The sequence below is a fragment of the Macrosteles quadrilineatus genome, unplaced genomic scaffold (genome assembly GCF_028750875.1).
Source record: "Macrosteles quadrilineatus isolate MER2022 unplaced genomic scaffold, UCM_ALF_1.0 Scaffold_6__1_contigs__length_79288215, whole genome shotgun sequence".
In the NCBI taxonomy this organism is placed as follows: domain Eukaryota; kingdom Metazoa; phylum Arthropoda; class Insecta; order Hemiptera; family Cicadellidae; genus Macrosteles; species Macrosteles quadrilineatus.
In genome coordinates, this window is record NW_026542599.1 from 77931031 (window position 1) to 77947662 (window position 16632).

General features: G+C 31.5%; 1 protein-coding gene across 4 annotated transcripts in view; it reads right to left on the reverse strand.

Moving 5' to 3' along the window:
* Positions 1–16632, reverse strand: part of LOC128996390 (multiple C2 and transmembrane domain-containing protein-like) — a 212982-nt gene that overhangs the window by 72223 nt on the left and 124127 nt on the right. For 3 of the 4 annotated variants that reach the window (XM_054421696.1, XM_054421694.1, XM_054421693.1), the window contains 5 exons: positions 8170–8268; positions 3112–3223; positions 2402–2544; positions 1871–1950; positions 1223–1331 (listed from right to left, as the gene is read on the reverse strand). In XM_054421696.1, coding sequence (XP_054277671.1) covers positions 1223–1331; positions 1871–1950; positions 2402–2544; positions 3112–3223; positions 8170–8268 — 543 coding nt within the window. The remainder of the gene's footprint in view (positions 1–1222; positions 1332–1870; positions 1951–2401; positions 2545–3111; positions 3224–8169; positions 8269–16632) is intronic. The other variant, XM_054421695.1, reaches the window with a different exon arrangement.

Genomic DNA, 16632 nt, shown 5'->3' on the forward strand with positions numbered 1-16632 from the left:
CTATGATTGAACACAAAACTAGTTTACCGACATAAATGTACGGGTAAGACAGCATAAAGATATGTCTGTATATTCCTATGTTTAGCAACTATTCTGTTGCTGAATTGTATTACGGTTAGGTGCATTCTCTCATGTTATCACAGGCTTATGACAATGAAAAAAATAATTATTTTTAAAGTAATAATACTGTACCTGAAAAATATTTTATTGAATGACCTTAACTTATAGTAAATGTTTGACCACATGATAAACGTTTTGGACAGCTGAGATATTTAAATCTAATGTGATAATATGTTTACAAAGAAAAGATTATTTACAATGCTCTGTGTTTCACTTTGTACCGGGTTTTCCCATGGTGATGTCGTTAAGTAAATATTCTTTGAGGAGCCTCTAGAGGCTGCATCTAATATGTCCTTTTGTGCTACAACGCAAAGGGTGATTCCCAGTGCTTATGTTTATGTAACCTATACGTTCTTTATTTAATCATATTTATTTGTCCTATGTTTTGATTTAGTTTCATAAATCCTATTGGGGATAAATTCTCTTTGAAAGTTAAAATCCAAAGTTTCTATGCAGTAACCTAACTGTTCTGAATCATTTTCTATAATAAACCTTCTTAGAAAATTCTCTAAGAAGGTATACATCCAACAAACATATATATATATATATATATATATATATAATGGGTTTTATAGTTAAGAAGTATTTCCAAACATATGTCATTATATATATATATATATATATCACATATATATATATATATATATATATATATATATACATTATATTATATATTATATATTTAACACATGTCATTTATATTACGTTTAGGAAAACTCGTGTACCAAGCATTTTTGTGAGCTATAATGTTAAGGCTGAAGACCTGTACTTTATTCTAAATTATAATGAGGTTTGGTAAACATTTTGAGACGATTATCTAAGAGTCACACAAACCATGTCAATTTTTAAGCTAAAAATCTAATCACTATTTCCAAACCCTAGATTTATAACCTGTTTATCTCTACCTTTAGTTTGTATATGCAGTTTGATAAATGTTATGTAAAATTATAAGATAAAATTGTAAACTAGTATTGATAACTTTGTTTTCAAATCTGAGGAAGGTGTTTAAAAGCTTACAAAATGTCTCCCTATTTTTCATTTACCGACCATGGTTACATCTAGATGATTTTATGCTACAAAGCTAAGGAGAACTCACTGTTACCTGTTCTTTGTCCTCCTGAGACTTTGGCCAGAGAGTGCATGTCAGGTGGACCTCCCCGAGATACTCAGACTTGCCAGTGTCCTTGAGTGAGAGGATGACGTCAGTGGGCCTGTAACAGAAAACCTAGGTGAAATATTGAACGTTATGTTAAGGTATTTTCATCACATGAGCCTTTTGACCCTAAGTGTATTTTCGGCCTTGATAAACTTTAGTTCGAGTTGAGTACAGTCACTTAAGACATTACTGAACAAACTAGTATTAGCATAATTAATGATTTAGAAGAGTTTTCAAACAAAATGAAGGTTAATTTAGGTTTCAGACGAAGGATAAGGTAAAAAAATTACCTTTATTTAGTAAATTAAGTGACGATTGATTAAACCAGGAGAGTGTATTTTAATTACAAAGTAATACAGCTAGCACCTATGTAGCTGGGACTAGCATTCAAAATACATGTATAGATAATACTATCTCGAAATATCGAATAAGGTATTATAAGAGTACTATAAATATTGAATGAGTCAAATATTCATTATGACTTTGTTCACTCTTTTCTCTACTGATTATGAATTTATTTATTTGTATATAATACATGTAGGAAAACAACATATTTTTCACTAGAGATAGTATAAGAGACTAAGGTTTACTTACTTTCCGAATTCATATTTGGTCAAGTCCAGATAGGCTGTGCCCATAAAGTCATCTTGGAGACCCCAATCATAATCAAACACCTGTAGACAAAACAAACTAAATTGTGGTATACATAACAATTTACGTCAAAGTTGAAATATTTTCGGTTTTGCATATCAGAATCGGAACAAATATCTACTTAAGAGTGGTGAAAGAATGGAATACAAGATATTGAAGCTTGAACATTGTATTAAATTGCTTTATGTTAAACTTATTAAGACTGTCGGTATTCGTCAATACAGACTTTTTCTCAAACGAATTTGTTAATGTTATTGATTCAGCTATGTATGAACAAGGGAAAATTATCAAGCTATCTAAAATACGAGTCAACCTAATGAAAGATTTAAATCTTAAACCAACAGAACTGAACATGTCCAATCCAGTTTCACTTGAGATTGGTTTTGCGAGACGATGAATCCCTTCATTTCCAGACCGTGTTTTTATATTTGAAGGACTATGAATTTCAAAGTTAAAATCATTATGCTTGCTTACTTTTATCTGGATTGGGTTGAACACATCTTCAATGGGTAAAACAAAGCTCTCGTCCCACACTGGGTTGAGGTCTCTGTAGATGGTCTTGGATTTGTACAGGAGTCGACTGCCCGCCTTGAACTTGACATATGGGTCGCTTGTGCCTGAAACATTGTTATAAGATATAGATCAGATCATGTAAAACTGTTTTAGATCTACGATTAAGTAGTAAATAAAATAACAGTTTCAATCTAACACTCTGTGATCGGCTCATTCAACCTAGTTCCATTTTCATTAAGAAAAATTAATGGGATGAATACAGTTTATCTACTGACAATACACTACACAGAGATGGACGGATTTTAAAATTTTTCTGAACTTACTTTACTAATATATTAATCCACAGTATTTTTATTTTAAACTCTACTTTCCACTCTTCTAAATACATCCCTAATTTTGTTGTATTTATTTGTTATTACATACGCTATATTCCTACGTTATTCAATTTAGACTCCTCAATATTCTCCATCCTTAGTTTTATTACTTTTTTATTTGATTATTGGTAAAAAAACCTCATACACTAAATCTTTTCACCACTTTGCCACTTCACTACAACCTTTTGTGATAAAAACTAATTATAAATCTTATCTCAATTGCTTTACAATTCAAGTTACCTTACGTTATAACTACTTCCCCACACCACAATACCTAATAGCTTCTGTTATCATTACCACTCTTATCTCTCGCTATCAGATCTTTCCCTCGCTTCAAGTGAACTCTCAACTGGAAGAAGGAATGTTGTCTAAGCTGAGATTCTCGTTGTCGCGTCAAGTCGTCTTTTTCCTGAACAGAAACACATATGCTAAAAAGAAAGTGGTCAAAAACACCTAAAAATATATTAAATAGTGTAAACGCTTGTATTTTTATAGGATTTGGCTCTTAGACCAACAATTTTTGTGTTATCAACTAATATATCTTTGTGAAGAAATAATTTATCATTCAACTTGTTATTTTGATATGCAACTCTTTCAACAGTAAACACTTTGCAAAGCTTTCTTAGTTCAGTATATTCGATAGCTAGTTGTTTAAACACAGAAGTAGACATCTCATTTTCATAGCCTAAACGAAGCCAGCTTTTCATAGGGTGTGCAAATAATATTTTAATTTTTGCTCTAGTTATCTATGACACAATACTATAATTACCAAAAATGTTTGATTAAATTCAATTTTGTTAACAGATTGCCTTTAATTAATCGAATTGTATGTATATTTTGTACTCATAGTAAAAAATATTTAAAAATCTGTTTTTAAATTATGTCATTGTTAGTAACATATTGTTTTGATAGTAAAACTAGGATTGATAAAGGTTGAGTTTTTGGAGTTTTCTTTTATACCTTATTCAAATTGCCCTTCTTATCAAAAGGTAAGCTACCAAAGCGATTGAATAGGGAACCCTTCAGCAGGGTTTCCAATAGACTTTTCAACAAAGGAAGCCATATTTACAAACAAGGAAAACCACACTCTTTGTTCCGTTTGTTCACTGTGCTTTCTATAATGGTCAAGTATAAACAAGAACGGATTATTCCAAACATAACGTTTGTTGGTATATTTAGTTCATTTATTACATTTAAATTTTTGTTCAAATTTACTTTAATTATGTTAAAAAGTGGAAATAGAGAGGTATATAGAAAGTAGTTTATTCTGTAGTAAGATTTCTATTTCAATTAATTTGTTTGTAAATCTTTGTTCTTTCTCCATTCGTCTTTTTATACAATTATTATACATTGAATTATGAATTACGCATTTCCTCTAACTAAATAAAAAAAAAATAATAATAACAATGTTTAGTTGTCATACTATCTTTGTTACATAGTAGTGTATTGAAAAAATATAACTGTTTAGTTTTTTGAAGCACAACTATCGTAGTAAATTTATTTGTACTCTTCAACCGTTACTTAGTTATCCGATTTCGCGATTTGATAGCATAGATTGTCATGCACAATTCAATGTTTACAGATAACTTGCGTCAGTGGTAGTTTTTGCATCACAATCTGATCGAACACTTGTGAACGAAGATATTAAATATGAAAACACGCTAAATATGATTTCGTTGCAACAATAAATAAAACATTTTGTGATACTACTACATGGAAATTATCACATTGCCACATCTGTAAGCAGTACGCAAAACAACTCATTTCTGTTCGATTTCACAGTTGGTGTATCAACGCCAACCAAAGCCGCGGATTTGGTACGTTAACAACTGGAAAGAAAATAAAATTACCTAAATGACATCTATATATATATAAAATCCAATGTATGTATGTATGTTTGTCCTTTATGGACTCCGAAACTGCTCGACAGATTGTAATGAAACTTTCAGGCATTATTTATCATTATTCAAGGATGGTTTGTGTAAAGTTTGGTGCAGATCCGTTAAAAGGGCTCCACCCCAGTGGCTCTGGAGTTTCCCATGTTAACCTTATGAGTACTCATATTTAAATGGAATTAAAGAATCTTAACAGCTGGTTCAACCAAACAATTTGATTCTGTGATGTTAAATAGCATTAAAAAGTTAATAGGTTTACCAACAGGGTGCAGCACTGTAATATTTTTAATTTATGAAAGGTGAGTGAGCGTAGCGAACAAACTTCAACCTGGAGGTGAGTTAGCGTAGCAAACGAACTAACCTGAAGGCAAGTGAGCGCAGCTAACGAGCTCCAACCTAACGGTGAATGAGCAAAGCGAACGAACTTCAACCAGGACGTGATTGAGCCATGCGAACGAGTTCATCTTGAAAATGAACGAGCATTTGACATAAAACCACATTAGGACAGGACGACGTCTGTCGAGCCAGCTAGTTTTATATACAAATAATAGTTAGTTTGTGTGTTATGATAGGTTAATTACGGTGGTAGGACACATCTTTTGTGTATTGCGAGCACAAACAGTCATTGCCGCTCTTGGTACAAATTTAGCCATTTCGTCATACTGCAGAAATTTTGGCTGTTTTCAATTCATGCCTTGTGGAGCTAAAGTAGCTCGTTTTATCCAGGGTAACAATGAATCAGCTGGAGTCGAGTAGGCCTCATAAACTATTCATTTTTATAGCTTTAACATTCGTCCGCCGATTTTGCCACTAGACCAGAAGAATATTGCATCACCAAAGCTCTTTTCGACACTTAAGTTCGGTCTTAGTTGAACTGAGGAAAGTGAGCGAGGGTTGAAAATTCACTTTCGGTCCGGGTATTAGCTATATTTCTCGTCATGTAATTATTTTGCCAAATAAATTACAAAACAAAACTGTACGTTTGTGTACGAGGTAATTCCCAAAAAATCTTTTATTTTGTTTTCAGATTTGCCATTATCAACAAACAGCTGTTTACTGAGACATTTGATTATTTTACATTTGTATTAGTAAACTGAAAACACAAATCATAGATTATTAAAAAATATAACAACATTAATTTATTAAGATTCGTTTTTAACTTTTTATAGTTAGCTGCTGGAGTCAGCTGTTTACTTTAGTTAAAGCAATGCATTACTACGCAATTACAACAATAAATTCATACTCAGATTATTACTTACTTATACTAAATCTTTAACCAATTTGTTCAAATGTCGAAAAAGGGGATCTATTTTTGTTAAATATTCAATGTGACACGGCGACACACAAAAACGGTTTTAGTTCCAATACGATTTTACGACTACGATGATATGTATTTATCAATCAAGACTATTTTAATTGTTAAAATCAGCGGACGAATTTTAAAGTTATAAAAATTTAAAGTGTATGTTCCCCAAAAGAAAATTTACTTAAACCCAGTGATCATATAAGACACCTCATGGTCTTTCAGCCACAGAATTCGTGTTTTAAAACATCCTATTTTTCATTATCTAAAAAAATGCTGCTTTTTCATCGTGTCATGTTAACACAATAATACCTCTTTATCGGCATTAGACAAATTGATAAGTAAAAGAATCATGGTTATAAAAATGAACGTATTATTGTATTGACGGAGGGATCATATTGCATAAAATTAGCCAATCGTATTTAGTATTAACACAAAAAGAAATATATTTTCGCAGCTAATTAGGTCATGTAAACTATGCGCGACTTATGATGGGCAAATCAGCTATCACAAAGAATGGTGTAGTATGGCGGGAAAATAGTTCACATAGTTCATACGGTGTATTTTTTACCGTCGCTCATTTTCCGACTTCCGTTTTGCGTTGGTAGTTCGACATAAGATCATTTTGAAAAACGTCACTATGCCTACCTAGTGAGAAATACAATATTAAACTTAATTGTTAAAGTAAAAGGAGTTCAGACGAACTGGATGCGACACTATTAGTCCAGTCAATGAATGATCCAAAAGTAGGTGTAGAGTGCGTGAGCAGGTAACTAAGCGATTCCTTCAGAAACTTGTTCAGGGGGCTTAGGGTGTTAACATATCAAAAGTCCTGACTCCTAGGTGGTGAGCCAGGGGGTGGAGGGGGGGAAAAGGGGGGGGGAAAGGTACGCATTTTGGGGTTTTTGATTATATCTCGAAAACTATCAACTTTTTGTATACTATAGTAAATTATAAAATTGAAGAAGATTAAATTTTCTACAAGAAAAGTATATAATGTGTTTATTTTGGTTCAACAGATTACGAGTTATAACTTATTTAATTGATATCTTATTAAAATACTCCTTCCATAAGAAATACATGTAAATTAGTATGCGAAATGGGGCGAATCCTATCCGCCCAAAGAAAATATAACTGATATTCTGGAAATCTTGACAAAATTTCCAGTAATTTGACACTTTAATCATGAAATTTTGTCAAAAATTAAAGCTAGGGTGAGCGTTTAAAAATAGGATGATTTAATGTTTTTTTTTTATATTTCCAATAAAAAAAACACCAAAACTCGACATTTTGTTACCTCGCCCTCGCCTTAATTTTGGATCAATTTTAATGATTTAAGTGTCAAATTACTGGAAATTTTGTCAAGATTTCCATAATATCATTTATATTTCCTTTGGGCGGATAGGATTCGCCCCATTTCGCATACTAATTTACATGTATTTCTTATGGAAGAAGATTTTAATAAGATATCAATTAAATAAGTTATAACTCGTAATCTGTTGAACCAAAATAAACACATTATATACTTTTCTTATAGAAAATTTAATCTTCTTCAATTTTATAATTTACTATAGTATACAAAAAGTTGATAGTTTTCGAGATATAATCAAAAAACCCAAAATGCGTACCTTTTCCCCCCCCCTTTTTCCCCCCTCCACCCCCTGGCTCACCACCTAGGAGTCAGGACTTTTGATATGTTAACACCCTAAGCCCCCTGAACAAGTTTCTGAAGGAATCGCTTAGTTACCTGCTCACGCACTCTACACCTCATTCCTTGACTGGACTATATTCTCCTGCAACAATGGATAACGAACTGCAACACAGTGGATAACGAAGAAAATGTTTGCTAATAATTTTTATCGTTGTGATTATACTAACTTAGAAGCATAATTTATTCAGGGTCTTTTGCAAAATTCATTGAATTGCATTTAAAATATTGTTACACAGTATGCAATAAAAAATGTGGGAAAGAACATTTAAAATGTGCCTCCAATTGGAAGTGGTGGAAACATTTTGCAACAAAAAGGGTTCTTAATGATATCAATAAATAAACATATATGCTATAGTATTTTAAGCAGGAGAAAAGCCGAGCAAGTCATTTTAAACTGGGGAGCTAACAAAATAAATAGTACAATCTAGAAGCAGAAGCATACTTACTACACATGCCTCATGCAAGGGATCGTCTTCACAGGTGGTGGTGGGGGAAGGGGCGGGGCTATCGTCTGTCAGAAGAGCTCCATTACACACCCTTACAGCCTGTAACATATAGCCTAGCTACAGCTTCTAGCACACAGCCTAGCTACAGACTTTAACATATAGCTAGCCATAGCTTCTACCATACAGCCTATCTACAGACTTTGGTTTATAGCCTAGCTGAACCCTACAACATAAAGCTTAGCTACAGTAGGTAAAATACTGCCTAGCTACGGTAGTTAACGTACAGCCTAGCAACATCCCTTGGCATAAAACCTAGCTACAACATTTAACACTTAGTCTAGCCACAGTGGGCAACGGAAAGCTATATACAAGCTTGGTTACACCCTTTAACATACAGCTTAGCATAACTACAATGGGCTACAGAAAGCTTAGCTATAGCTAGCCTAACACTCTGAAATATACTCCTTTAACCTAGATACAGACTGTCCATAGTGTGGAGCATGCACAGATAAAGGAGTGACAAATGAAACGTATTAGAAAATAGTGTGTTGCAAGGGAATGCAATTAAAAAATATGCATGTGCATGTAATGCTGGTGAGGTGAAGTGAAAGAAACAGTATAGAAGAAATAGTAAGAGCGCAGTGTGTTTAACGTTTGTGTTAGAGGGGGTGGATATTTGCATCGTTAGGGTTCACTGAAAAGAGTGAAACAGCAATGAAACCCACTTCTTTTGAGACTTAAGTCATCGAATAGATGTGGCTTCATTTTAAGTAGAGCAATGTTACAACTATTTAACAGTTTTACAGGAATAACAAGTAAAGATTTAGATAAGTATAAATAGCCAACCATAATGATTTTCCAAAGGATAAACATAAATTTTGAAATATATGGATGCATTGAGATTTCAATTGGATAAAAAATGCAGTCAAATAAATAATGGAATGTTTATTGTAATAAATAAACTGTGTTAAATGGTTGCCTTGTGAAAAAAGTGAAATATTATGAAACACTGTTATCTATGGGCTTTTGATTTACTGTAAGGGAAATAACTACGTATAAACATAACGAATAAACCGAAGAAAATAAAAATAAAAATAAAGATCTGGCCAATACTACAATTTATGCAAAACAACTAAAATATATTTAGTTAAAATATTGTAAAACCTTCTTGTTAGGCTTTCAAATGAAAACCTGAATAGAAGAAACCCTAATAAGACATGCTGAAGACAAATAAACATGAAGATAACCTGTTGGGAATTGTGGGGTAAATTATTATTAAGTGGCCTAATGTTAAAATATCAATGAACAACTAATAAATGATAGCACCTTTAATAAAATAGGTAAAGCCATACAACAGTTTAAGCAAAACAATTGTGCTAGAATCTAGAGTGTTGCAGGCTATGATGTAGCAAAGTTAACTACCGCATGAACAAATAATAAACAGGAGGATAACAATACCTCTATTTAAACGTAAATAACCAACATAATATAATTTATGGCTTTCATTCTAAATACTTTCGTGCTCAATACCTCTGTTGCCATCCTAAAGTAAATGGTTTCACACTCAATAACAGTGCAGTTCGCAACTCAATACATAATATAGCTTAAATAGCTATTATAACGAATAACGAACATCAGCAAGATACGATGTAATGGAAGTGCAAACTTAGATGTGAGTACAGTATCTCTAAAGGCGAGACAAGAACAATAGCTTCGCATCAAGAACAATTTTCATGCGATAGTGAGAAACACATTACAGTTTTAAAGTGTTGATGGTGTCAATAGATAGCTACTTTAAGACCTAACGCGTTTACGTTACGTTACCTTGCCATGTAAGCTCGGTGCGCTTTAGATGTTATAAAAAATTCAATAATGTTAATTATTAGAAAACATTTTCAGTAAATTGATTACTATTATGTGAATGTATCAATATCATTTTTAGAACTCTCTTAATTTGTGTATTTCCGAAATAAGGCGAGGTGGGTCATATTTTAATCTTATATGACAAACCCCCTATTTGTTTTAGGAGCACCAATATTTAACTTTGTTTACCAAAAGTAAACATCTCATCTAGGTTTGACATATAAGATTCTACAGTTTGCGATAATTTGTACTTTCTGGTTAGATTTATTGAATACTTTGTGATTCAAAATTGGTAGCTCATTTCAACTACGTCTATTTCGAGTCTACTAGCTACAGCTTTAATATAAGAATGTGGTGTATATTAATACCAATAGCCTGGTTATTTTATATAGTTTACGATGTTAAACTTTACGGTGAAATTAACAGAGAACAGGGTTATAACCTCAACAAAGCTATGACAAGAGCGGCTATGTAAAATGTATTTATTAAATAAATAAGTTTAACAACACATACTACTATAAACTAAATGGTACAAAAGAAACATTTTAAATAAACAAATGCATGGTTCAAAGTTCGTGGCATCAATTTAATCAAATATTTTAAGAATAGTTTTTATATCCATACTCATCTGTTGATTCAATGATTAAATGTAGATTACTAAATTATATAGATAAGCATTTACCTAATAATTATAATAAATGCAATTCCGGATAAAATTGGATGGAAGTAAAATGCAAATGGTCTTGAAATAGCCATTCTTCTTTTATTAAAGTATTCACTGCCCAATTAGCCTTGATTAGTTTTTGAAGGTTTTATCATAACAATATTTCACTAGATGATATTGATTGATAAAACGTTGTTCTATTGTTAGTAATACATTATTATTTTTTTTATTTGGGAGAAAGAGATTTAGGTTATGAATTAATGTTAGTTGTATATATGGCTATGTCAGGAGTATATGCTTCAAATAACCAATGCTGTAATTAGATATTCTATTTCCATTTTAGAGTTGTAGTTAGCCAAATTTCAAGTAAAAATACAACTGACAAGTTTTATTTCTAATCCACGACCTTTTTCATCATAAAACTTTACCGACTTTAAAAACATAATACAGTAAAACATAAAATATCTTATGATCCCATAAGTATCAAAGTATGTAAAATAAAATAAAAACTGTTTCAATATTTATCAATTAGCACTCTATATGAAATCTATTTTAACTTTTTTTTCTTTGTCCAAACAACTTATTAAATAAATATGGTAGGTTAAAAACGGCAGAATTAATACTACGAGTTCAGCTTAAAACTCGTGATGGAGGTCAAAGATTACATAAGTTTACCAATAGCATAAAGTCAATAGATCCACATATTGCAGAAAATTTCTCCACGTCCAGGCAATATGTTTTTGTGCATGACTGGATTTGTAATTCTCAATTATTCTTACAATATTTTGGTTAAAATCAATAATATGTTATTTTGAGCTTGCATAACAATATTGGAGATTTTAAATTGTAGTTGGTATGATTAAATAATAATTAACATATTCTAAACGTGTTTAATTTCCACCCCCTCTGGCTTAGTAACTCCATTCATCTAAAATATCTAAAATATCCATCAATCATCTATAAATCTAATTCGTCATTCAATTTAAACTTTACCATCCTTAAAATTGACTTAACTTTGATATTATAAAAACCAGGTTTGTTAAGTTTTGGACCTTCCACTGACATTTCAGGTATCAATAAAGTATATTTCCTACAGTTACCTAACAATGTACATGTTCTCTCACTGATTTGAGAAAGCAAAGTGGCCAATTCGCTCATCAGTGAGACAATGTTAACATTGTCTCACTCTAATTACTTTGTCTCACTCCAGATTTGCAACGTGAAGGCACGAAATAGTGAGCGCGTAACATGCAGGCAACGTCGTATGCGCGCGAAATACGTTGGCAGCACTGGCTGTAAATCAGCTGGTCAGCTGTTGTACTGTTGTATTTGTCACTTCACATTAAATTTTATATTAAAAGTTCACTTTTGTGTAAAAATAGGTTATGTTTCTTGACAAATTTATTTGTTTTATGGTAACTGTAGGAAAAGTATAATGTGCAACTCGAGTTCAAAGTACAATTGCCTCACTCGAGAAACCATTCCTCACTCGCCTACGGCTCGTGAGTAAGGATTTCTGTCGAGTGAGTCAATTGCTCACTTTTCTCACTAGTTGCACAAATAACTATTCTCATTAAAAGTAAAATGTTTTTTAAGTACTTGATGTTTACCAACATTGTTTATCTGTTGTGGGAAAGTAAGAGGTATTGATCATATAAACGAAATAAAACTAGTATAGTGGCATGGAGTTCTAAACATGTATTATATTTTTTTAGTTTAACATATAAATGACAAAACTATTATATTATTTATTTAATTATTATTTTAGTTACAAAATAAAAGGGTGTGTTCTTACTGTATGGCGGTTTCTAAGAATACAATTTTAATTCAAGTAAAATATATTTAGTAAAGGCATACACAAACCATTAACAAGATAACATGTCTCTAACACAATCAACATCTTTACACAACTTGCAAGATAACATCCTTAAAACAAATAACAGAATTTGTTAGTAAAACCACTTTCATATAATCGAAACGTATTTTGAAGATTGTGCGAGTCATTGGTATTCTAGAAGACTGCTTGTACAAGTATCTGATGAGAATAATTATGAATTGACGTTCAAAAACGTCAATTTGTTATGGAAGTGGAAAAGGTTCGTGTTAATCTTCGCCTGCTTGAAATTATTCGTAAAAATGTATTTAATGTGCGAAATACAGACAAATTTTATTTGATAATGTTAAATGTTTACAGTTTGTGTTTTCTTACATGTCTATGATTCGAATGTACAGTAATAATCGTAAAACTTTTGGTGGATAAACTTCACAATAATAGAAAAATATCTAACTTGTATAAGGGAATTATTTTTTTTTATTTACTATGCAGGCGATCTTAATACTCAAAGTGGTACTTAAACCACTGGTCAACATAAAAAATGAGTTATTACCATTCTTTGGCAACTGTCTGAATTCAAACCGTAGTCTCCAAGACAAAAGGTCCACACTCAAAACACAAGATTATTCAAGCTCATATGCACAACTTAATTCACTTTTTAATTAGTAATTCATTTTCTGATTCGTTAAAGGTTTTAGTGCTATGAACCTTTGTAGAACAAAATGTAACAAGCGAAAAAGAAGCAAAGTACTAAGTAGTATTATGGATATAAACTTACTGTCCTTGAGTAAAAACAATTTTAGACTGTAAGAGGATTCAAGAACTCGTAGCCTACCAAGCTTAAATATGTTTGGTTTTCTTAGTTATACTGCAGAAGGGAAAATTCTTTTTACCATATTGGTTATCTTGAATGTAAATCGTCTGACAGAAAATATATCTTTGTTAAATACAACTAAAACAGCCTCTCACACCTCCTAATCACTTAAAAGATACATTACACAACAGTAATTTAAATATTTACTAGTGTCCCTGTTGCTCGAATTCGAGCAATTGCTAAGTATTAAAGGAGTTATTTTAAAATGAATAACAATCATAATTTCTGATGACTTTAAAAGATTCAACTCAAAGATTTTGGAAATACTCATGATGTAGGTACATAACAGATCGATATAATCACAATTTCTTGTCAGATATCTTATCTGACACACAAATATCACAAAATCACAATATCACAAAAATCACAAATATCATTTTTTTTAAAGCTGATCTTGTTTTTTAGCGATTTCTACAAATAGCCTTACTCATAGCCGCATTAGGTTACCCATAATAACATTATAAATAAAACAATTTCTATTTCTTCTCCTTGGTGGTGATCTATGACTTTCCTTTGGTTCCATAGTTTGCAAATGGGCTCTTTCAATGATTAATAAGAAATGCAGCACAGTGTTAATTCAGTTTTCTTTTTAAGATATCAATTCATCCAGGCTCTCTCACTTTTTACTTTCTCCCCCTATACCATAGTATATAGAGAAAGTATTGTTTTCGTCAAAATTTTCGAGTTTGAGTTTTGAGTGGATATATTTGTTTTGGGTCCCCCTTGACCCAAAAAAGTGGTTTTCGAAGTGATGTCTGTGTGTGTGTGTGTGTGTGTGTGTGTCTGTGTGTCTGGATGTGTACAGAGCTAGAGACTACACCTATGGTCCGATTTCGATGAAATTTGGTATGTAGGTTCTAAATTCATGGTATCTTCAGGCATTTTTTTCATTTTTTTTTATTTGTATTTTTAATGGGGATTTTCCCATAAAACCCCATAAAAAACCGGATAAATCGGATTTTCTTAAAAATGGCCCGAATGATTTTGATAAAAATTTAGTTTGTTGTAACCCTTTAAATTCAGAATAAAATGGTACAAATCCCATTTCTGTAAAAATTACGGCTCAAAAGTTATGGTCAAATATGTTATTTTCCCATAAAAACCCCATAAAATAAAGAAAAATAGGATTTTAGAAAAAGATCCGGTTTTTATTTAACATAGTATGTTATAGTCCTTAAAATTTTGATAGTTTTTTTAATTTTTTAGAAATTTTTATTTATAATGAGGATTTTCCTATAAAACCCCATAAAATAACGGAAAAATAGGATTTTCCCAAAAAAGCCCGAACGATTTTGATAAAAAAATTAGTATGTTATAGACCTTTATATTCTGAACAAAATTGTACAAATCCCATTTCTGTAAAAATTACGGTTCAAAAGTTATTGTTAATTATGTAATTTTCCCATAAAACCACCATAAAATAAGAGAAAAATCGGATTTTCCCAAAAATGGCCCGAACGATTTTGACAAAAATTTAGTATGTTTTAGTCCTTTAAATTCTGAACAAAATTGTACAAATCCCATTTCCGTATATTTACTCTCACCGCTTACACATGATAAAGGTATTTGACAAACTTGTGGGAGAAAGTATGTGTCAGAATGCTGATACCGTTTATTTCCATTGTAATATTTACGCCAACCCAAATTCAAATAGTAAACATTTCATTTCAACCAAGTCAGTAAATGTTTGTAGCAAACTGTTAAATTTGCAAACTTATTAACGGTTTACAACATATGTTCTTCTTCTAACTTTTAATTTCTGACAACAGCTGGAGTTTCATAACAATTTTTGTTTCCCATGTTAATCTTATGGAGAAATACGAAACTTTAAAGGGGCCAGGGCCTCACTCTCTAATTATTTTCCTAAAAAGAAAGTTTCCTGCACAACTTCACGTTACGCTCTTTCCAATGAGACCAAAAACATGTCAATCGGTTCAGTAGTTTCGGAGGAGTAATTGTCACAAAAATCCTGCTTGTGTATTAAATAAGTAATAGATTACTATTTAAAGCAGCACTGTAATTTTTCTACTGGTTATCTACTTGGATGTAACAAACTCAAGAGATCAATTGGTAATTACAATAATTGTGATAGTCACCATTTTGTATTATATCTGTAAAATAATATCGAATGAATACAAATATATATATTAGAAAACAATAAAAGAATATGTATAAAGTCCGTATTTTAAAAAGATTTTAAAATATATATTTGATCGCTATATCGAAACTTTAGTATATATTTATTGAATATGTATAATTTCCCTTTCTTAACAGCTAATATGATACACAGGGTGTTTACTAAAAACTATTAAGGACTCTGTGAAATAAATCCTCACACTATAAGAATGAAAATACCCCCGCCGCAGCAAACCTGCAGACTAAGCGAATTTCCATTTCCCTGAATTGATTTACACTAAAATGTCTCCTTAAAAATATCACATTTATTCCCTATTTAAATAGAATCAGTTTAAAACATACTTAGGTTTGCTGCAACAGGGAGGGTAAAAGTGTTTTTTTATGTATTTTATGTAAAATGGTAATAGTTAGTAAGAAATAAAAACATTTTCCAAATTTAAGCAAAATATGTTTATAAACAAGCAAACTACAACAGTTTACTTATTCTCCATAAGAATAACATGGGAATTTTAAATTTAAAATTTTTTTGAATTTTCTCCGTAACCAATAGGCCCATTATAACGCTTCAATATACTAAATTATTTGTTTTTTAAGCTCTACAAAATAGTTTCGAAAGAAATTGCAAAATTTTATGATTTTTGGGTCAAAAATGGGAAAAACCCATTTTTACCCCCTAAAAGCCCCCATAAACCCCCGTTCCCATGGTCCGATCATGCTGGTTTGCGAACTCGTTTGAATAAACAAACGTAGGTTTACACGTTTGTACCAAATTTCATCAAAATCGGATCATTTTTGCTCGAGTTATCGCGCTAACGGACACACACACACATATATATATATATATATATATATATAAATATATATAAATATATATATATTAATTTGAACGGATGGTGTTTTTGACCTCTAGGGACCTCAAAACGAAAAAAAAAATCGCTCCCGGGTCCAGGTCTTACCGTGAGTACTACGGTAATAGCTTATTCCCTATATGGGAAATTCGCTAAAAGTTGATATGAAGGTACTTCTAAAAATGCATATCCACGCAGATATCTGCCATTTTGTTTTGTATAAATGAATATTGTTATCTTTGAA